The 22,359-nt window shown below is 42.7% G+C and overlaps 1 protein-coding gene across 1 annotated transcript in view; it reads right to left on the reverse strand.

Annotated features, from left to right (window-relative positions):
• Positions 1-4,205: 4,205 nt before the first annotated feature.
• Positions 4,206-22,359, reverse strand: part of MELK (maternal embryonic leucine zipper kinase) — a 33,295-nt gene continuing 15,141 nt past the window's right edge. The window contains exons 10-17 of the mRNA XM_063129101.1: positions 19,939-20,025; positions 17,070-17,201; positions 16,143-16,274; positions 13,992-14,208; positions 11,655-11,748; positions 11,023-11,191; positions 8,885-8,988; positions 4,206-4,507 (exon numbers count right to left, since the gene is read on the reverse strand). Coding sequence (XP_062985171.1) covers positions 4,330-4,507; positions 8,885-8,988; positions 11,023-11,191; positions 11,655-11,748; positions 13,992-14,208; positions 16,143-16,274; positions 17,070-17,201; positions 19,939-20,025 — 1,113 coding nt within the window. The 3' untranslated portion in view covers positions 4,206-4,329. The remainder of the gene's footprint in view (positions 4,508-8,884; positions 8,989-11,022; positions 11,192-11,654; positions 11,749-13,991; positions 14,209-16,142; positions 16,275-17,069; positions 17,202-19,938; positions 20,026-22,359) is intronic.

Consider the following 22,359-nt stretch of genomic DNA (forward strand, 5'->3'; position numbering starts at 1 on the left):
TACATGAGACTCTGAACCCTAAACCATATCACCTTCTCTACAAACATGTTAGGTGTCAAAACAGACCTTCATCCAAATAACATCTTCTTGTTATTCCTGCTGATCAAGAGGGGATACTTTAACTTTTCCACAATTCTGGTGGGATCACAATGGGCTCATTGTCTTGAGAGGCTCGGTTTCCTAGGAAACCTACCGCAGTTCACACTTATCATAATGAAGGCTATGATGCCCAGACTAAATGGGTGGAGTTACCACATGGTTGAGCTATTTTTGTCTCAATTACTGTTGAGATAAGGCCCTCAGTTTTTGCCACACATTAGAATGTGTGGCAGCCCACCATACTTTTATTAATACAGGTGGCCAACCAAAGAAAGCCATGGTAGAAAAACCTTACCACTAGGTAAGTTGATTGTTTGTATTGGGCCTGTTAGGGGAAGATTTGTTGTTAGCAGGTAAGCTCTTTGGGGGAAGTTTGTCCACCATTAACAACCTTCTTGCTGAAGGTTATTCTCCCATGTGGGAGAAGTGGAAACATCATGTTCTCCCGCAAGCTGAATGAGTTTTTTTTATCACAGAAGAAGCTGTTATAAACATTTTGGTGTAGATGGCTTCAGTTCTATTGCCTTGTTCAAGAACCCACCAATTAAAGCTCCAGGCAGGAACAACTTCTGCCAAATGTATTAATGGGAAGGAAGCAAATGGCACCCTTGTTATCTCTGTCTGTCCTTGCAATCATGGCTGGTGGCTTTCAGACGTATGAGGAGCATTCCATATGGTACCCTGGCTTGTTTGTTTCCTGAAATACTGCACACTATTTTCATAAATTATACATGTCAGCCCAATAATTCCCTCAGGTTAATATATTGACTTAATTAAGTAAAACAAAGGGTGGATAATTAGACTAACAGCCTCAGTTCCTCATTGATTCAGAAGGAAAAAAATCGTATGCTTTTCACCGTAGTTTTATTCATACTCCAAACTTCAGCATGACTGGGTTTTTTTTGTTTTTGTTTAAAATCGCTTATGATAGTTAATCTCCCCACCTCTCAAAACATCATTTTGCTTTGTTTGCCAGAAACACTTAGAAGTCAACAGTCATCAAGACAGCAGCTTTCTTCAAATGACTTGACTTTTACCTTGTAATGGGTGTCGGTTTGCTTGATCTGGGCTGCTACCTATGGGCTGGACGGATGGCCTGCGGTAGTTCCATTGCTCCTTCCCATCGTTGAACCAGCCGGAGGAGGAATTTCCAAAAAGTTACATATATACCTGTTAAATGTAACCTATTTACTGGTAAGCAAGGCTTAGAAGAAAACCAAGGTGGCCACTAGCTGAGAATGCTTTAAAAGGGATTAGACAAATTCATGGAGGGTAAGGCTATCAATGGCTACAAGTCATGAGCTACACACACACACACACACACACACACACACACACACACACACACACACACACACAGAGATTGCCCTCATGTCCTGCTTGTGGACTTCCTAGAAGCCTCTGGCTGACTATTGTGTGAAACAGGATGCTGGTTTTTCTTTTACATATCACAGAATTCACATTGGCTGGATCCACAATTGCCCTTCCGTTCGGTTGGCACCAGAAAATCCACATCTTTGAAATCCTGAGGTTTAGAAGTACGCAAACTACTTGGATCTAAAGAACCGTGCAGTTCGTTCGATGGGCCCAGGATGGTGGTGGTGATGGACGTAAATGACCACTCTTCCCTTCATGGGAAGCTACAGTAGATAGAGGAGTCTTTCAAAACCTGTGTGTGATACGGATATAGGGTGCCTGCTTGGTAAAGACAAAACTGAAGTAAAAAATTCCCAGTTGGATTGTTCAAGTCCTTGGTCCACCTTGGAACCTAAGCTTTTTTTTTTCTCTGTAGTAACTTCAAGAAGTTTAGGCACCCTGGTGACAAAAGATGTATAGGAAAACTAAATCCAATTTAGAAATTATCTTCTTGTGTACTCCTTTTACTTGCTTTGACAAAACAATATGGTAATTCTAACATTATTACTTGAGCTAGAATATGTAGTTGCACTGGATCATACTTGATCCTTTCCAGCTTATCGAGATGGAGGAATATGTCATGGCTGGTAATTGGGCTTCTATTATTTCTTACCCAGTTTTCTCTTAAACGTAGACTCAAATCCAGTAGCAGCTCCATAACCACACTTAAATTAGTAATTAATAAAAGCTATTAAAGAACAGCACAATTTTAAGACTTTGTACCACTCCAAATATTTGAGAGAGGAAGGTCTTCCCCAACTTTCAGAAAAATACACAGAATACCAAGCCAGATGGGCCTCTTGAAGGAGGGGATTCCACAGCTGTGACACCACAATAGATTCCAAAAGTGGCAGCCCAGGGAGCAGACCTGCCCTAGAATATCGAAGAGTATATACGAGCAGGTTCATACGGGAACAAATACACAAAGGGTGCATGTTGATCACCTTCCCGATTACCCCGTCAGTGCAGTAATTTGTTTTCTACCAGGAATATTAGGCATAAGAAATCAGCACCATAACTGAAAAAGAGGAGCCTATTTCACACATCAGAGCATGCAAGATAACTTGAATCAATTATCCCCTGCTTGTTTTTAGTTTAAGAGAGGAAAAGAGGAAGGTAGAATCATGGAATATACTGCTTTCTAACAACGTCAAGGGTTCATAAAGGTTGCCTGTATTTGTTACAGTTAGATTGAACAGTTTCTGGGATGACCTAGATATAGTGGGCATTATGGAAACCTGGTAGAATGGCAAGAACCAGCGGGATATGGTCAACTCTGGAAATAAACACTACAGTGCCTTGGTTGACTGACCAAGAAAGAGATTTGGGGGTTGTGGTGGACAGCTCGATGAAAATGACAACTCAGTGTGTGACTGCTGTAAAAACGGCAAATTTCATGTTAGGCATAATTATTTATTACATCATGATGGTGATGATTTGTATAGCCCACCCTTTTTCCTCCAAGGAACCCAAGGTGGCATACATTATCCTCCTCCTCATCTCCATTTTATCCTTACAACAACCTTGTGAGGTAGGTTGGGCTGAGAGTCTGTGACCAGCCCAAAGCCACCCAGTGGGTTTCCATGGCTGAGTGGGGACTAGAACCCGGATCTCCCGACTCCCAGTCCAAGACTCTAGCCACTACACCACACTGGAAAGGAATTGAGAATAAAATTGCCAATTATAATATACAAATCTATGGTGTGACCACACTTAAGAATATTGTGTACAGTTCTGGTCACTGCACTTAAAAAAAAATACTGTAGAGTTGGAAAAAGTGCAGAGAAGGGTAACTAAAAGGGTCAAGGGGCTGGAGCAACTCCCCTATGAGGCATGAGCACTAAGAAGGCTTGAAGAAATCTCTCAGGAAGCGGCTGTAGCCTCTGTTAGCACTGGCAATTGCTGGCCAATTTAAAGCTTCTGGCTACGCAGAACCTCCTCTGTTTGGGGCTGCCTTGTTAACCTGAGTATGTTAACCAGAAGACACCTGGAACCATGGCTTTAACCACGGTGGTTAAGCCAGAAAGCTAAGCCGTGTTCAGAAGACACTTTAAACCATGGCTTTAACCACAGCGAATAAAGCTTTTTGCTTTATTCACCATGGTTAAAGCAATGGTTTAAGGTGTCTTCTGAACACAGCCTGGCTTTCTGGCTTAACCACTGTGGCTAAAGCCATGGTTTAAGGTGTCTTCTGAACGAGGTCATAGTCATTGGACATTTGCGGGATTCCCAAAAGGCAGGCAAGGAGCAATTCTATTGCAGTCTGTTTATGGTGTAGCAAGGAGATCTAAGAATGATCAATAATGCTAAATATTTATTAAGTGTATGTTGAATTTAAAAAAAGCAAACACACACACACACACACACACACACAGAGTCATGTTTAACTTTGTGGCTTAGTTTAACAATTCCAGTGAACGCTTCTTGAATTAAAAAAATTCTTCTGGTCTCTTTGAAATGATAAAATAGTTTAGCATTGGAAAATACGCTACCTGTTTCCAAACTGAAATAAAGGCAGCATCAAAAACAAAATGCTGTGTGAGAAGCTGCATTTAAGTACATCACAGTTCAATGTTCATGTCCGTACTGAGATACAAATCGCATTAATGCACAAAAGGCACGCGGTCTTTAGTTTTTTAAAAACAACAACAACGGAAGACGAGGGCAGATAATGACACGGTCATGTTTATTCACAAAGGAGTTTCTGTTTAAAAATTTAAAAAATACCAGTCCTTGGGATGAGCTTACCGACATCCAAAATGAACATTGTTCGGTTAGTTTAAAACTGTCCATATTCTTACAATGAACCAGGGGTTATAACTTGCAGCTACACAGGATGTCTTCCACAAGCCTTTTGTAGAGCCAAGCATCACCCTTCAGCCGTTGCCGTCGAACGCCCACGGCTTCGGGTTTGCTTAGATGGCAAACCTCCAGCTCAAACTGCATTGTCACTTTGCCAAAGTCTGACTTCGTTTGGCACTTCAGCTTATAGCTGTGTAAAACAAAGGGAGGGGGGAATTAATTCAGGCACTTACAAGTCAGATAGTGTGGCGGTGTGGGTGTGCGCGCGCGATTATAGCAACAAAATGGGTAAAGAGCCAACTTCTATGCAAGCCTTACGCCAAGGGTCAGCATACAGGAACCAAATCAAGGGGGAGGCTTTTTTCTGGAATATGCCACTTTATGCCATACAGGTGAAAGATATTGGGCCTGTTCTGAAGACACCTTAAATAGGGTGACCCTATGAAAAGGAGGACAGGGCTCCTGTATCTTTAACAGGTGTATTGAAAACGGAATTTCAGCAGGTGTCATTTGTATATATGCGAAGAACCTGGTGAAATTCCCTCTTCATCACAACAGTTAAAGCTGCAGGTGCCCTGTCCTCTTTTAAATCTGGTCACTCTAGCATAAACCGCCCAGAGAGCTTTGGCTATTGGGCGGTACAGAAATGCAATAAATAAATAAATAAATCTCCTGCAGCTTTCTTTGTTGTGATGAAGAGGGAATTTCACCAGGTTCTCCATATATACAAATGACACCTGCTGAAATTCCCTTTTCTATGCAACTGTTAAAGATACAGGAGCCCTGTCCTCCTTTTCATAGGGTCACTCTACCTTAAACCATGGCTTTAACCATGGTGGTTAAGCCAGAAAGCCAAGCTGTGTTCAGAAGACACCTTAAACCTAGGTGGCTACTAGGAGGAGGGCTTTCTCCGCTGTGGCACCCCGGTTGTGGAATGAGCTCCCCAGAGAGGTCCGCCTGGCGCCTACACTGTACTCCTTCTGTCGCCAGCTGAAGACCTTTTTATTCTCTCAGTATTTTAACACTTAATTTTAACTTAAATTTAAATTTTACTGTTCTAACTCTGTATTTTAATCTTTTATCAATTTTGCTGCGTGGTTTTATCCTGGTTGTGCTTTTTATACTGTATTTTGTATTTGTGCTTTTAACCTGTTGGTTGTTTTATTAAGGTTTTAATTTTTGTGAACCGCCCAGAGAGCTTCGGCTATTGGGCGGTCTAAAAATGTAACAAATAAATAAACAAACCATGGCTTTAACCACGATGAATAAGACTTTTTGCTCTTTATTCACCGTGGTTTAAGGTGTCTTCTGAACACAGCCCGGCTTTCTGGCTTAACCACCATGTTTAAAGCTGTGGTTTAAGGTGTTTCTGAATGGGACCTATGTTTGAATGCTCCCCCCTCCACACACAAAAGGCTCTCTTCCTACAGAATAGTGTCTTGCAGAAGCCTAGACTGAGCTTTTCTCCTTGGCATATTAGCTTTTTATGCAAGAAGACCTTCTTCTCCTCGCTCACGAAGTAGCCCTAATGTGAAACCAATCTCATCCAGCTGCAGCCACAAGTGGTACAATCCAGGAAAACATAAGCATTGCCTCTTAATCCTGCTCATCGTGTCATCTGGCCTGACATTTTTATTTTATTGAGTGGCTCATGAGGCAATCCAGAAAGGAAGATAACCATTTTACAGGTTATTAGGGTGCCTTGGACTGCAAGAAGATCAAACCAGTCCATACTCCAGGAAATAAAGCCAGACTGCTCACTTGAGGAAATAATATTAAAGGCAAAACTGAAGTACTTTGGCCACATAATGAGAAGACAGGATACCCTGGAGAAGAGGCTGATGCTAGGGAAAGTGGAAGGCAAAAGGAAGAGGGGCCGACCAAGGGCAAGATGGATGGATGATATTCTGGAGGTGACAGACTTGACCTTGGGGAAGCTGGGGGTGGCGACAGCCGACAGAAAGCTCTGGCGTGGGCTGGTCCATGAAGTCACGAAGTGTCGGAAACGACTGAACGAATAAACAACAAGAAGGGCTGTTTTTATGGGTTAAATCAGCAGCTCAGTTAGCTAATGCCTTTACTTGATCAGAAAGGGGCGGGCTGTGCTAATTTTGAAGAGATGGGGCTAAGAAATGAGTGCATGCATTTGTGTGTATTTTTTAAAAAACTACTTTGATTGCAGCATATTACTTGAAGGCATTATGAAGAAAATACTGCAAACATCCTTTCCTCCTAATAAACAACTGCTTACGTTAATTAAGTTCTAATTTCGTTCAAAACTCAAGACATGTGTGTTGATCTTTCGGTAACATGCAAATTTTAAAATGTAAATTGATCAATTAATAAAACTAATTAATATGAATCAGTGATGTCACCCAAGTTCATATTAATCAGGCATGGAGTACACAGTGCAGTAAAAAATCGTGACTGGCTGTGTGGCTGATCTGTCCGATTCTGTTGGGCAAGTTACCCACAATGCTTGCGAAATGGCGGTTTAGTGTGTCCGGGGGTCAATCGAAATTGATAAGGGCAGCGGAACTCACACAAGAAAGCTCTACCAACCAGACACCTTCCAGAAACAAGCATTTGTGCCCTGTGTGTGGACGTGCAGGATTAGATACTGCCTAAAGTCTCTTCAGATGGCTGTATTATGAATTGAGTGCTCCCCCTGCCCTGAACTTCTTCTCTAGTTCAGAATGTAAACAGAGCTTCTGAGCGTGTCCCAGGGCTCCCTGCTGAGCTGTGCAGGAAGGCTGAACTCTTGTAATGCATTCATAGAATAGTAGAGTAGGAAGGGGCCTATAAGGCCATTGAGTCCAACCCCCCCCGCTCAATGCAGGAATCCATCCTAAAGCATACCTGACAGTTGGTTGTCCAGCTGCCTCTAGTGTGGGAGAGCCCACAAGCACCCTAGGTAACTGGTTCTATTGTCGTACCGCTCTAACCATCAGGAAGTTTTTTCTGATGTCCAGCCGGAATCTGGCTTCCTGTAACTTGAGCCCATTATTCCGTGTCCTGTGCTCTGGGAGGATCAAAAAGAGATCCTGTCCCTCCTCTGTGTGACAACCTTTTAAGTATTTGAAGAGTGCTATCATGTCTCCCCTCAATCTTCTCTTCTCCAGGCTAAACATGCCCAGTGCTTTCAGTCTCTCTTCATAGGGCTTTGTTTCCAGACCCCTGATCATCCTGGTTGCCCTCCTCTGAACACGCTCCAGCTTGTCTGCGTCCTTCTTGAATTGTGGAGCCCAGAACTGGATGCAATACTCTAGATGAGGCCTGACCAGGGCCGAATTGAGAGGAACCAGTACCTCACGTGATTTGTAAGCTATACTTCTATTAATGCAGCCCAAAACAGCATTTGCCTTTCTTGCAGCCATATTGCATTCTATGTGAGCCGCCTTTAAAGATGGTGCAGACATCTTTGTAAATGCACAGGGCTTGGGTGGTTTAACGGGTTTCGTCTCGTTCCTGCAAACTTCCAAAGGTTTATTTGTCCTACCCTCTTTTTGGTACACCTGGGATTTTCTGTTCTCTGGGTGGGGAACTCCTAGTCCTAGCACCCAATGCACCATCAAAACTTTGTGCATTTACTCCCGGAGGAGGGGAAATCCTGGGTGCACCAAAAAGAGGGTGGCACAAATAAGCCCTTAGAGGGTTGAAGGATCAGAACCAAACTTCACAGGCTGCCTCCCCTAGTCAAGAGGCACCTGCTGTCCCATTCAAACCCTGCACACCTGGGCAGTAAAAAACCAGTTCTTTTTTTTTGTATCCACATAGCACTAATGCACCATGTCATGGAGCCGCTGATTCGCCCATTCGCTAATGCGCATGTGAACGGTTGGAGGAAGCAAAAGAACTATTTCTTTCTCTTTTTAAACTGTTTGGGCATAGCGCATCGTGGAGAGCCACTGTTTCCATTAGAGAAAGTCACTCGGCAGCAAACTGAACCAATCTTGGCACGCGACTCTCTAGGGCAAGATAATTAATCCACGGTGCCTATCAGATAACACGATAACCCCTTGTGTGTTAAATAACCCACTCTGCAGACTGTGGGTTATAATTGTGGGTTATAATTGTGTGCCAGATGACACAATAACCCACGATGGGCTTAATAACCTGTGAGTAGCTACTGTTGAGTAGCTTATAAACCATCATAGCTTAGAGTGATGTGCGAACCCACCCAGAGAGAACAGAGACTTCTGCCTGGGAGTACTGGGCTAGGTGGCCAATCAACGCCATAAGTGGTAGATAGCCCTAGACTACCATGTTAATTCTGAAGTATCATGCTACAACTCCTCAAATGACTTCTTGAAGGGCAGTATTAGTAGCTCGTTCAGCTTCCTTTTAAGAAAACCAATAAAAACTGCTAGGACATCAGAACACTATTAGAAGTTACTTCTGTCTGGTACAAAGGGCATGCAGCGCTAGACCTGAAACTACGTGTTTTGTGTCTCAGGCAGAATTATTAAAGATATGGCATTAAAGCAAGATAGCACCTCTTGTTGGAGGGTCAAGGGGAAACTAGCTGTCAAGACGCAGGAGAGAGCTAAGGAATATTTCCACTTACCCTTTCTGTACATAGTCAACTTGTTTTTTTGGAAGGACAGCAATTATTTCCTTCAGCAGCTCATCTGGATTTAGTAAGTTAGTTGTGGTCATGTTATAATGAGCCTAGAAAAAAAAACTTAGTGAACACAAATGGCCTTTCACAGATGCTTATGACTGAAGTAGAACGCAAGAATTTGGGAAATCGAACTTCTAACAGCCACAGCAATCAGTTTCAAAAAGTTAGTTCCTTGTCCTCTTTCAGGATTAGGGAGCATCGGGGGCTATGATCCCCTCAGAACTACCTGCCCTGGAGTTATTTCCTATATGAAGAGCTTAAGCAGCAGAGCAAAAGGAGGCCTTTGCCAAACTGAGAATTTAACCATTCTGATGAGTATCTCCCTTGAACATTAAGATCCAAATCGCATTTGGTACACATGTCTAAGACACAGTTCTGCATTTCAAGTTCGAACACCAGCTGCGCTCTTTCAGGAGGTGGGGGAGAATGAAAAATACATTGTAATAAGCTTGAGAGGCCTGCCAAACATGTAAGATCTAACACAATGATCAATCTGTAATTTTTGCATTTCATTTCCCTCCAGCCTCACTCCTTACAAGTGCCTTTCTCCACCCCCACCCCCAAAATGTACATATATACTTGCCAACACGGGATAATACTTCATGCATCTACTCCGCAAAAGCTTATGCCACAAGAAATGTGTCAGTCATTCAGACTTTACCTTCTTTGCAGTCAAATATTGCTATTCCCTAGTAAACTGCCTTGCAAAAATGTGCTGGGAGATGTAGTCTTCCCAGCAGGTTTAGTGGGCTTTAAGCAGGGAATCCCATCGAGTGGAGTTTAGCTCACCATTCCCTAGGGTTCTCTTTTTGTTTCAGATCACTATTTCAGGCCAGGCTTATGCACAAAAGCCTCATGTGGCGCGGAGTGGTAAAGCAGCAGTTTCTGCAGCTGAAACTCTCCCCATGGCCTGAGTTCAATCCCAGCGGAAGCTGGTTTCAGGCAGCCAGCTCAGGTCGACTCAGCCTTCCATCCTCCTGAGGTCAGTAAAATGAGTACCCAGTTAGCTGGGGGAAAGGTAATAACAGGCGGGGAAGGCAACGGCAAACCACCCTGCTATAAGGCCTGCCAAGAAAACGTCAGCGAAAGCTGGCGTCCCTCCAAGAGTCAGTAATGACTCAGTGCTTGCACAAGAGGTTCCTTTCCTTTCCTTCCTTATGCACAAAAGCTCAAAGGCATTTGTTTGACATTCCTACCACCTTTAAAGTAGTCATAACCAGCTCTCACTGGTTATTACTCTTTCTCACTATAACCTTTCTCACTTTCCTGAAAGCAAGCCTCTTGCTGCCCCAGCTGTAGCCACCATGTTCTCTGCCCATTTGGCCCTTGATCTGAGCCTGGACGTTTCCAATCTGAGCCATGAAATCCCCTGCAACAAACATCACAGAACTGGCACCTACTTGCCCGCAACTAGTTAAATATTGGGGCCTTTTGTCAGATTTATGTGCTGGCCAGATCAGACAAGCTACATTGCAAGGAGCCATTTGGTAATACAAAGGTATTCAGCTGTAGCCAAATCTCTGCAACTGAATTCCAGAAAGTTGATAGTTGCTAAAGCTGACCATCATTTGGACTTAAACTCTGGAAACAACCTTCCAAATGTTGTCTTTCGGCAATGAAAGTACTAAAAACTTACTGGACTGTGAATTTAAGTGTAGTGCAAACAGAAAGGTTTAGTTAGTGCTGGGGGTGCACTTGGAAAGCTTTGTTTTGGAAGACAAGGCAACTCAGTCTAGTATGTTATGTGCATACTATGTTGAAAACATTAGTGGCTGTTCCAAGCTTATACATTGCAAAGGCTGGCCCCACTAAGCCAAAATTATTCAGCTAGCTAGGCTAGGCATAAGAGAAACCACTTGATTATAGACTTAAAACAAGAACAGTATCTAAAAATGAGGTGGGGGCTTGCTGTTTGACAAAATAGGTCCTATGTCTTCCAAAGGACCAGGCTCATGGTGTTTGGAACCCTGGCCATGGCTTTATAGAAAAAACAGGCATCCACGTTCACTCCAACACTTAGCTTCAACGCATCTGATAGCCTCATCAGAAAGAGATGTCCTAAGTGCGATTGCCAACCTTACCTTTAACTTCCTTGGGCCTTCTTTTGCCGATCCTTTCCTTTTATTTGGGGTAAGCATTGTAATCACTTTATCCAAGCCTCTTTCGAAGCTCCCAAACATTTTGGTCCCTTTTCTCTTCTGGCCGCTATCCAGATGCGCCTGGTTCAAGTCCAATTCCACTGAGCGACACCTGTCATATTCAGAGATAGCAGGCACACGATTGCTTTCCGTGGCAGGAATTGGTAGCCTAAGATACATCGGGAAAAGGTCTTGCAACCTCCTTTTTGTGGGGGGGGGGGGGAAGGGTGGGGGGGGAGAAGGGGGAACTGACAAAGACCTGGCTAAAGGACCTGCTGCATAACAGTAATTTGGGATTTTGAGAGAGAATTGTATATGTGCTCCAGTTCTCTGGGGGCACAAGAGTGAATTTTAATTATGGAAAACAGGAATGCATCCAAGACTACTGAACTGTGTAATGTTAAAGATTTCCCCCCCGTAGCCTTTTAATATTTGTTGGTAAGTGTAGGAAAGGATTTAAATAGGTTTGAACAGAGCAAACATAGATGCCATTGCGAAAAGCTTTCCCCATCAATACAAGGATTAAGATTCAACAATAGACTACAGGAATATGCTCGAGTTAACTGGACATTTACCTTCTCTCAGGGCTAATGACTCCTGCTGCCAATTCATCTGGTTTTGCAGGAGTTGGTAGCTTAACTGGGGTCTCTCTGGCGGCTGGAATTCTCCCTGCAAGAAACACCACCCAGATTTGAGTGAGTAGATATAGAAAGATGCCGTATCCCTCTCGGTGCTTGAGCTTACTAGTTCGGTGGTGAAACGAGTCAATTACAGTGGTCTCAAAGTACTTGACAGATTCACCAGGGGGATGGGGAAAAGTGGTTTGTAAACTTAAAGAATCCCATCCTCCCTACAACCACACACAAAAAATGGAAGCTGGGGAAAGTTAAACCAGCAGCTTCAGATAAAATGGGGGTATTTTACAACAGGAGTAATAAAAAGGTTAGGAGATGGCAGGAGAGTGGGGTCAAAGCAAGAACTTGCAACAAGTCCCAATCGACTCTTTGGGTTGAAGCTCAAGATTGTGATATTTAGAATTGTTTGCAATAGTTGCAACAACCTGGTATTTACAGATACAATAAGCGCCTTCAAAACAGATTTTTGAAAGCAGCTACAAGTACACTAAAACCAAGCAAGAACTAGATTACAATCTTTCCACCCATCCCACTACAGTTGGCAAAGGAGGCCTCCTTGAAAGTACCATCAGTAATGATTACTCATAAAACAATAAAAAAATAAGTAAAAAAATATAAAATAAGGCCTTCTCCTCTTGCCCTCTGAAGCTTTAGAATGTCCTTCCTGGAGGAGAGATTCAGAAGTACTATTGGCTCATTCATGGCTTTCTCGAGAAAGCAATTGGATTTGCATGTAACACACAACCATATGTTAATTAACCTACAAATTGCCAAGCACAAGTAGCAGTAATCGAACTGCCTCCCGCACGCACCACACATCTATTTTCAAGTTGCTCCGTTCATAGATCGTTAGTGTGGTGTCTGAACTTGGACACTCTGGTTTGTTTAGGGGTTAAACAACGCAGCATTAACCCAACAAAAATGGGTTAATTCTGGGTTGTTTAACCCCCAAACAACCTAGAGTGTCCAGGTACGGATGTCACACTAACAACCTTCAAACAGGGCAATCAGATGTTATTAATTAGGGTGACCATATGAAAAGGAGGACAGGGCTCCTGTATCTTTAACAGTTGCATAGAAAAGGGAATTTCAGCAGATGTCATTTGTATATATGGAGAACCTGGTGAAATTCCCTCTTCATCACAGTTAAAGCTGCAGGAGTGACCAGATTTAAAAGAGGGCAGGGCACCTGCAGCTTTAACTGTGGTGATGAAGAGGGAATTTCCCCAGGTTCCCCATATATACAAATGACACCTGCTGAAATTTCCTTTTCAATAAAATTGTTAAAGATACAGGAGCCCTGTCCTCCTTTTCATAGGGTCACCCTAATTTAGCTTAACTCTGAAAAAGGAAGTCTGGAGACCCTGCTCTGGTCTAGGGTGCTGATAGGATACAGCATAGGGACATGGGGGGCATTATTCAGATGGACAGTAACTGTGGGAGAGGGGGGCATATAGGCCAGTCCCCCTTTCAGGTGGGAAGCAACAGCATGATGTCACAAAGGCATACAGTGTCAGCATGAGGTCATAATGGCCAGTCTTTCTTCCTCAGGCAGGCAGCATCAGCATGGTTGGGAGCACATCTCTCACTAAATCAGGCAGCAGCATGAGGGTGCACTTTCTCCCTATATGGCAGCAGCAAGGAAAGGAAGAGAGTCAGCAGGCAAGCATGACAGCTATTCCAGGGCTTCTACTTACAGTAAGTACTCCAAGCGGGACCTGGCAGCAAAAGCAGGAATAATGGAAGTAGGGCAGGAACCTATACTAGAATGACCAGATTTAAAAGAGGGCAGGGCACCTTCAGCTTTAACTGTTGTGATGAAGAGGGAATTTCACCAGGTTCTCCATATATACCAATGACACCTGCTGAAATTCCGTTTTCTATGCAACTGTTAAAGATACAGGAGCCCTGTCCTCCTTTTCATATGGTCACCCTATATTAATTGAAAGCAGGAGCACGCAGAGGCAGCACACTTACTCGCATTTGACAATTTGTGGGTTAATAACCCATAATTGCATCTTACATGGGAAACAAGACATTTAAGCCACAACCATCAGGACACAGGGATAGTGCTCTGATACATTATGAAGCAGGAAGACTCAACACGAGGATACCATTTTCAGACAGCCCCCTGTCAAATGTCAAAACTGTAGTTCTGTCTCAAGACCCAGCCCCAACCCAATATTATTTATTTATTTATTTATTGCATTTATTGATAACAGTTTAAAATGTTTCCTGCCTTGACCTCATTCTGTTCCCAACATTTAGGAGCTGTACCTTCAGATGGAAGTGCATGGTTTGGTGTGGTCAGTGCTCTCTTCTCATTCATGACCCAAGTTGGCGTCTTGGGAGGAGGAAGCACAAAGGGATCTGGTTTTGTGGGAACATAGTCGCCTGTGTTCTCCTTGTTGGCATGTTTCTTGGATGCTCCTCTCCTTGTTACAGGAAGTGGAGGTGGTGTGAACTCTCCACCACCAACCAAGACCACCTGAGCCTTTCAAAAGAAGATATTTTGATGTTGGGGATGATTTTCTTTAGCTTTGTCAAGTCACGTGTGAAGATCAGCATACTATTCATCAGGTCAACAACTCATGCCACCCCAGATGTTATCCTTCGTTAGGCAAAGCCCAACTCACAGAGTCAGGATTCTCAATACCTCAACAGTAAATAATCCAGTTTCTCCCACCCCCTCACATCAGGCTGTTAGTGTGTGCTGATGGCTCTCACACACTTATTGCAATAAGAGACAGAAATGTTAGAAGATCCTTGACCTTCCAAGATCATGTTGCTCTCCTTCAGAGCTAGGTCAAACATTAAGTTATTTAACTATTTTATCTGAATCGTCCCTTGATTAATAGCATTCCTGTCATGAATAGCCCCATATTCATTCTCTCTCTCCCCCAATTCTACAACTTCCAATTGAATCATATTGCTAACATTATCCCAACAATGCCTAAACTCACTTCCTCTGTACTGGAACGTACATACTTTTATCCCCGCTCTTCCTTTGGAAGGTTCAGAGCTGGTCTCCCATCCAGGCACTGATTGGGCGCACACCTGCTTAACTTCAACAATGCTAAAACATCAGATAAACCCTGACAAATCACAGGAAGCCTCCTTATACAATCTAGCCCATGTAGCTTAGAATTGTCTCCACGGTTACAGACAGGAGTCTGCCTTTCTGCCAAATATTCACCTGGGACCTTTTGCATGCAAAGATGTGCTCTAGAGATGTGAAGGCCTGGGAAAAAACCCAGAAAAATTCGGGAAAAAACCATTTTCCCCTGAAGCCTTTTTTTTGTCGTCCCCCCACCCTGAAAAATTGAAAAAAATGAAGAAAAAATGGATTATGGGATGTTTTATTTTAGCATGATGAATAAAATGTTTAAGACAAGGCATTTAGATATTTACTTCTTCAAATGATTTCTAAAAACTGTACACTATCAGATTATTACAATGTCTGTGCACCAAGGACAAGCAAGTCCTAGGTTGCAAACTGAGACTACAACTCTCAAATGCAAGAGGAAGACGCATTTCTGCCTCTAGGGGGCAGCACTGCCATGGAAGCAGACACTGAAACTAATACTGATAGCTATAGGTCAGAAAATGAGTCTGATTAAATTTCATGCATATTTATTAAATCTTGGTTCCCCCCCCCCCATTTTTCTCAGTTCTTTTTATGGGAATGTGGGCTTTATGTCTTGACACTGGAGGACTAGCGGAGACATAAATAATTTTCTTTGTTACTAATGTTGGTGGTTTCTTCAGTTGTTTTTTAAAATTGTTTTTTGTCTGCTCCTCATAAACTGGCAGAACCAAAGAGGTTCCTTACAGTTCAGGTGTTCCTAACAGTTCAGGAGCTTGTAGCTCCATTTGTTACCCACCCACCCCCAAAAAAGTAAAAAAAGTAAATTAAATTTGTAATAATTGTTTGAATACACTAGTTTTAACATACCAAATGTAATAATTTTATGCCAAACCAACTTGGACATAATAACATTTTATGTTCTTAAAGTAACAAAGTGACTTTCAATCTGTAAAAAGTGCTAATATTGCATTATTTCAATTTTTCCGAAAATTTACGTTTCCTCCCAGAAAAAAAGGGAGGAAATTCTGGAAATTTTACATCTCTAGCTCTACCCACTGAGCTACAGTGCTTCTTCACTTGGGCCAGGTAATGCTGAGCTATCCTACCCATCTTAAATATGCTCTTTTTACTGAAATTTATGGACTTGAGACCTATCCAAGCAACAGCATTGTCCACCTCCAAAGATTCCCACTATGTCTTCATACACAAGCTGCTTTAAGGTAAAGCACAACCTTTAAGCCGCTACGTTTTAACAGGATACAGTCCCAGAGCCAAGGATAGCTTAAGTGAAAATACAGATAGAATAAATAGGCTTAAGAAGAGTGAATGGCTACAGATACCTGTTTGGCTTTGGGTGTGTTCCACAATACAGGTTGACTGTCTTCGTAAGAGGCTAAAAATTCCATGGATCCAAATGCACACGGCACGGCACTACTGTCTGGATCATCTTCATAGCTCAGGGTCTTTTTGATCTGTTCAAAGGGATTTAGGTGAAGGGGGGGAGTCATTATTCAACTGCATTTTCAGAACCCTTCACGGTTAATGCTGAAAATCTCTAGAGGCTTACTAAAAGGCTTACTTGGGTACTGATAGCTAGCATTTCAACGGGGTTGAAGGAAAGGCTTCAGGAACCGCCTACATGGGCTCGGTACATTTCTCTGGCTTACTAGTTGCCCATATATCACTCCTCATCAAGTGCCATATAATTTCTTGGCTCAGTGTGCCTAGAAATTATACCTTTCAAGCCTGCTCGGACCTCACAGTGACCAATCCTGACACAGCCTATTTCAAAGAGACGTTTACCTGGCACATTTGGAGGGCTCAATGGCTAAAACCCCTTCCATTTTTAAAACGTGTTGGACTGTAATTCCCATGATGGCAACGCTGGCTGGAAATGATGGGAGTTGTAGTCCAATACATCTGCAGGGCACCAGCTTGGGGAATGCTGCACAACACTATCATGCTTTTTCTTTAGAAAAGTCAGGGCCTTTCATATGCCACTTCTAGGCAATCACCCATCCAGGCACTAACCAGGAGGGAGTTCTGCTTAGCTTTAACACAGCCGCATCCTGTGCATTCAGGCAATTCTCTGGATACCGCTGCACCAGAATTAACAGCAAATGTATGACAGCCATAGCATTTCACAGTTCAAAGCAGCGTTTCGCCCCAGCTTATTACAAACTAAAATACACTGCTGTGCTTTAGACTCCGTGGTATGGCACATCACCATTCAGATGGCACCCCAAAAGCAAAGACGGATAACGCACCTTCCGTTCTCTGGATGGAGTGATGCTTGCACATTCTGCTGTTGGAGTAGGAATCCTGAGACGAACAGGTTTACCATGAGCCTTCTTGGCTTGAAGCAAAAGGTACGTTGCAGTCACATGATCATATTTCCACTAATAATACAAAATGGATTCAGATTACTTTCAGTCCATCTTTGGAGGGGGGCAGGAGGGGAAAGACCAACCTAAAAATTACTAGCATAGGCCAGAGAAACTAAATAGTCTAGATTTACGAATTTAACCCACCTTTCCTTACATCATAGAAAGAGCCATGCTGGATCAGACCAAGGCTCCATCTAGTTCAGCACTCTATTCACACAGTGGCCAACCAGTTGTGCACCAGGAGCCTACAAGCAGGACACGGGTGCAATAGCACCCTCCCGCCCATGCTCCCCAGCAACTAGTGTATATAGGCTTACTGCCTCTGATATTGGAGGTAGCACATAGCCATCAGGACTAATAGCCATCAATGGCCTTCTCCTCCAGGAGAGCCAGGATATGTCACTTACTTTAAAATTTATTTGATGTTATGTGTTGAACTCAGATTTTTTAATGTTTGGAAATTGTTTTCCTTCTAAAGACAAAGGGTTTTATTACATTAAGCACAGACGGCATGTTGCCACTGGTACTATCACAACAGCCGACTCTCAAAGCAGAACGTCTCTCTCTGGGAACAGAATTCCAGGGCAAGAGATTCTTACGACGTGTCATGCATTTAACAGAGGAAGACTGCAAAAAGGGAAGGCAATCAAAGGCGAAGGGAAGGTTCTAGTAAATTTCCAGAGAGGCTACTGCCAGATCCCAAACAACTAGGTAAATTCCATTACCCTCAAGACAAAAAACATTGCAGAAAATGCAGCTCAGCTAGCACTCTCTTCTTCTCCATTTGAAGGGGGGGGGAGGTGGTGGTGGGGGTTTGAGTTCTGAACGTGTAGCCCAGCTCAGAAACAAAATTTGTCCTTATTACTCTGCAGACCACCTTTCTGTTAACTTACACAAGTACAAATTTATACAACTCTTGTATTTGTTTGCCTTTTAAAAACTTTGGCCCCTCGAAGTCAGACACATATCTGAATAAGTTTGGCAATTTAAAGTCAAAATGCCATTAATTCTGTTCTCCCTCCCTCCCCCACTCCATTCTTATAATCACAAGATTTCTGTGAAATTCACCTCCTGCCTCAGGCCTTTACTGCATTAATTTTATAATTGTAAGAGAGCCTGTACCTTCCGAGTCAATGTGCCATGAAATATGCAAATTCTTACCATGAAATAAGCAATTGATTGCCATGAAGATGAAGCCTGAGCAGTAAGAATTTAGGTTTGCATGAACTTCTGAAGAGATGTGAAATGCAGTGAATTCTATTCTGGTGAAGTATATTGACCAGGAATTTTGCAAGAGACCAACCACTTCAGTGATTTTCAAACTGTGTTCTGGAGAAACCTCAGCTTCCTCAGAAACTTGGGATTCCTCAATCAGATCAGATTACCCAGCTCTATCATTCATTTCCAGCGATGGAGAAGTAGGAGATTACTAAAATGTGTTCTATAAGAGGCCTAATAGAGCAACCATTGCTCTTTGTAACTGGCCTGGCCAATATCCCAGGAAACTTCGAGTGCCCCTACAACGTTCCCAGAATCCTCTGCATTGATTTCATCATGGCAAGGTGTGGAAGATATTTTAAAAAGGTAGTCAGTTTGAAAAGAAAAACAAGAGCAACAGCTTAAGTCAACGTTTCCAAAGAAATACCAGGAGGCTTCCATTGGTCTACAATCAGATATAACCTGAACTTATAGGTCAAACAATATGATTTGATATACAGTATAGAGCATGTAACTATCTACACAATCAATCTTTTTTTAAAAAATAACCCACCACATATACAGAGCAAACCTTTATGTACATACTCCATTGCAAAGGCATATAAAACCGCCTCTTGACACATTTCTTTTGTTAATTGGACCCTAAAAGAGTCAGTAAAAAACTCATTCCAGATACCTGTACCTTACTGGCTCATAAATAGAACAATTCAACAATATGTTTTCCCAAAGTCCCAATGCATTTCAACCTCAAGTGAATCCTCCAGAGGGAAGTTTATCTGACATAAGGGAGGCTTTTTCAACGTTACTTGCATTCAAGAGCTGGGCTAGCTCTTTCCTCGCAATGTCGAAAACCTAAGTAGTTTTATTTCCCCATCCAGATATTCAATTGTTTAAAGCAGCTTTTAGCCTTCATGAAAAGCTACTCCACAAACAGGTTTGTGTGGAAAATCTGCGGCTGGCTGAGGTTCTGGGCATGTGTCTTTGGAAACATACCCTGTCTGAATCTGGAACACACCCTAAACCTCTATGCCAGCTGTACATTCCACTGGATGACTGGTAATGGCCGGCATGGATTTGGAGAAGTACCCCAGCTAAGCACCCCCCTCCAAAAAACATCCAGAGTTTTGTAGAACAGTTTGAACACCACTGCTTTCAAGCAAGCGGGACAGTGCTCTTAAATGGACATGGTTTTAGTTTTTGTGAACCGCCCAGGGATCTTCAGCTGTTGGATGGTATAAAAATGCAATAAATAATAATAAGAATAAGAATAAGAATAAGAAGAAGACTGCTTCAAAACTATTCAAGAATAGTTCAAAATTAGAGTAAGTGGCTCATTGAGGGTTTAAACTAATGCTAAAACTTTTGTAAACCGCCCAGAGAGCTTCGGCTGTGGGGCGGTATGTAAATGCAATAAATAAATAAATAGGTGTTCACTTTGAGAAATACTGTATAGGATTTAGTAACACGTGTGCGACCGAATATATTTTTGGCCAACTTGACTTGTTCAAAGATTATTGAAATCATACAGTACCTCTGAAATTATATCAGCCATACGTTCTCTGCTACATTTATTAAACACAGAAAGTTCCGTTATGCAGTCTTCATCAAGATGCCCAAGCTGAAAAATAATCCATTGAAATATTGATGTTAAACTTGATATTTGCAGTCTTGTGTTTAAAAAAAAAAGACAACAAAACACAAGGTTGCAAAACACACAGTGGAGAAGAGGCATTTTCCTAGATCTGAGTATCATAGAATCATAGAATAGCAGAGTTGGAAGGGGCCTACAAGGCCATCGAGTCCAACCCCCTGCTCAATGCAGGAATCCACCCTAAAGCATCCCTGACAGATGCTTGTCCAGCTGCCTCTTGAATGACTCTAGTGTGGGAGAGACCACAACTTCCCTAGGTAACTGGTTCCATTGTCGTACTGCTCACAGTCAGGACATTGTCGTACTTTCTCACAGTCAGGAAGTCTTTCCTGATGTCCAGCTGGAATCTGGCTTCCTGCAACTTGAGCCTATTATTCCGTGTCCTGCACTCTGGGAGGATCGGGAAGAGATCCTGGCCCTCCTCTGTGTGACAACCTTTTAAGTATTTGAAGAGTGCTATCATGTCTCCCCTCAATCTTGATATACTTTAACTGTCAGATCTTCAGAAAACTTTTGAAACATATATTTAGTTACACAATTTGTGTGTTTGAACCCCCTCCTCCAATAGATATATAGTTTTATCCACTGAATCCTGGATTATAAAATACACCTGGATAATCATAATCACATGCGCTGGAGTGCATAAGGATTTTGAACACATGCTGGCATCTGTTAATTTACATCACCTGCACAACTGGGGTAAGATCACTGTAGGAAGCCTAACGCAGAATTGGGGGAAAGAAGGGGGACACTCCACTTACCATGAGGTGCACAATACCTAGTACCAGGCAAACAGTGCAATCCTTTACATATGTACTCAAAAGTAAAACCCATTGAGTTCAATGGAGCTCTTCCAGGCAGGTGAGTGGATCACAGCCTAAGTAGCACGAAGGAAAACCTCCGTGGAAGAAATGTTTGCTTGTATATTCCCAAACATGCTTATCCTGCCAGTTTAAGTCTTGCTTTGCCAGATTCTCTCTCAAGTTATGGATTTTGTAGGCTGATTTTTACCCATTTATCGTAGATCACCCAGCATAATCTGTTATCGTCTCAATATGTTTAGTTGTTTCAAACCAGTCGTGTTGCTCTTGTCTGTTACTATCCCTGGTTTCTGGACTGAAGCTATATAATTCTGGGTGATCTGTTGTGGCTCCTAGTGCTACAGCACACTCTTCCTTTGGGGCAGGGGTGGGTGAGTGGGAAGATGGAAACAGAACCTCTTTAGATGTAGGTAAGCAAGCGCAAATAAAGAAAACATTTCCTAGAGTAGAGAAACAGTGACACTCAATGGACAGTGGGAAGCCTGGAAAATTTCACCTGGTCTATCTCCTATACACAGGCATGTTATAAACTAGATTTCAAATGGACCTACTCCTTATCTAGCTGTGGACACCGGGTGTGTTTTTGCCAAGGGTCATGTCCTGGAAACATCTGCCCAGACGTTTTGGGATTGGACTCTCAATATTACATTCGGAATCGTTTCTAAGCAAGTTTAAAGGGTCTATAGCCCTGTGGCAAAGCACATGCAAAGATTCAGTTCCTGCCATTCCCATTTAAAAAGGATCATCTGGTAGGAGACCTTTGCCACGCAGAATAGATGATGCTGGGTTAAGTGGACAAGACGCATGGCCCAGTTGAAGGCAACCCCTTCTATGTGCTTGAATCCACGGAAGAGCTACACTTTGTTCAGGAAAGGGTTTGTTATTGACTTGAGAGAAAAAAAACACCTGACAGCTGATTTATTTTACAAAGCGCTTGATTTGGTTGGTATCTGACAGCAGGGATGTGGTATGTGTGTGTGGCCCTCTGGATGTTGGACTACAACTCCCATCATCCCTCACAATTGGTTACGCTGGCTAGGGCGGATGGGAGTTGCAATCCACCAACATATGGAGGGCCACGTATTTCCCACCTATTCAACAGAAATGGGGTGTGTGTGTGTGTGTGTGTATGTGTGTGAGAGAGAGATTGTGTGTGTGTATAAGGCTAAAAAACCAATAGTGCAATCCAACTCCTTGCATTCATTTGGCTCATTTCGAGTGTCCAAGAGCACCACAAACCCTCTTACTAATTCTTATGGTCTTACAATGGAAAGGCTGTATAGAACAACAGTGTAGCCTGTCCTTCGGCTCCATCCCAGAAACCCACAGGAGACTCAGACTGGCTAGCGGACAGGCAGAACACACAAGGCTTGGCAGCTGGCCCCATGCTGCAAGAACACCATCATGCCTTTCATTTCTCCTTAAGAGTCCTGAGCTCTTTATTTAAACGACTTTGCGAAGGACCCCAAAAACACATTTA

Source organism: Elgaria multicarinata, chromosome 6, assembly GCF_023053635.1.
Source record: "Elgaria multicarinata webbii isolate HBS135686 ecotype San Diego chromosome 6, rElgMul1.1.pri, whole genome shotgun sequence".
Classification (NCBI taxonomy): Eukaryota; Metazoa; Chordata; class Lepidosauria; order Squamata; family Anguidae; genus Elgaria; species Elgaria multicarinata.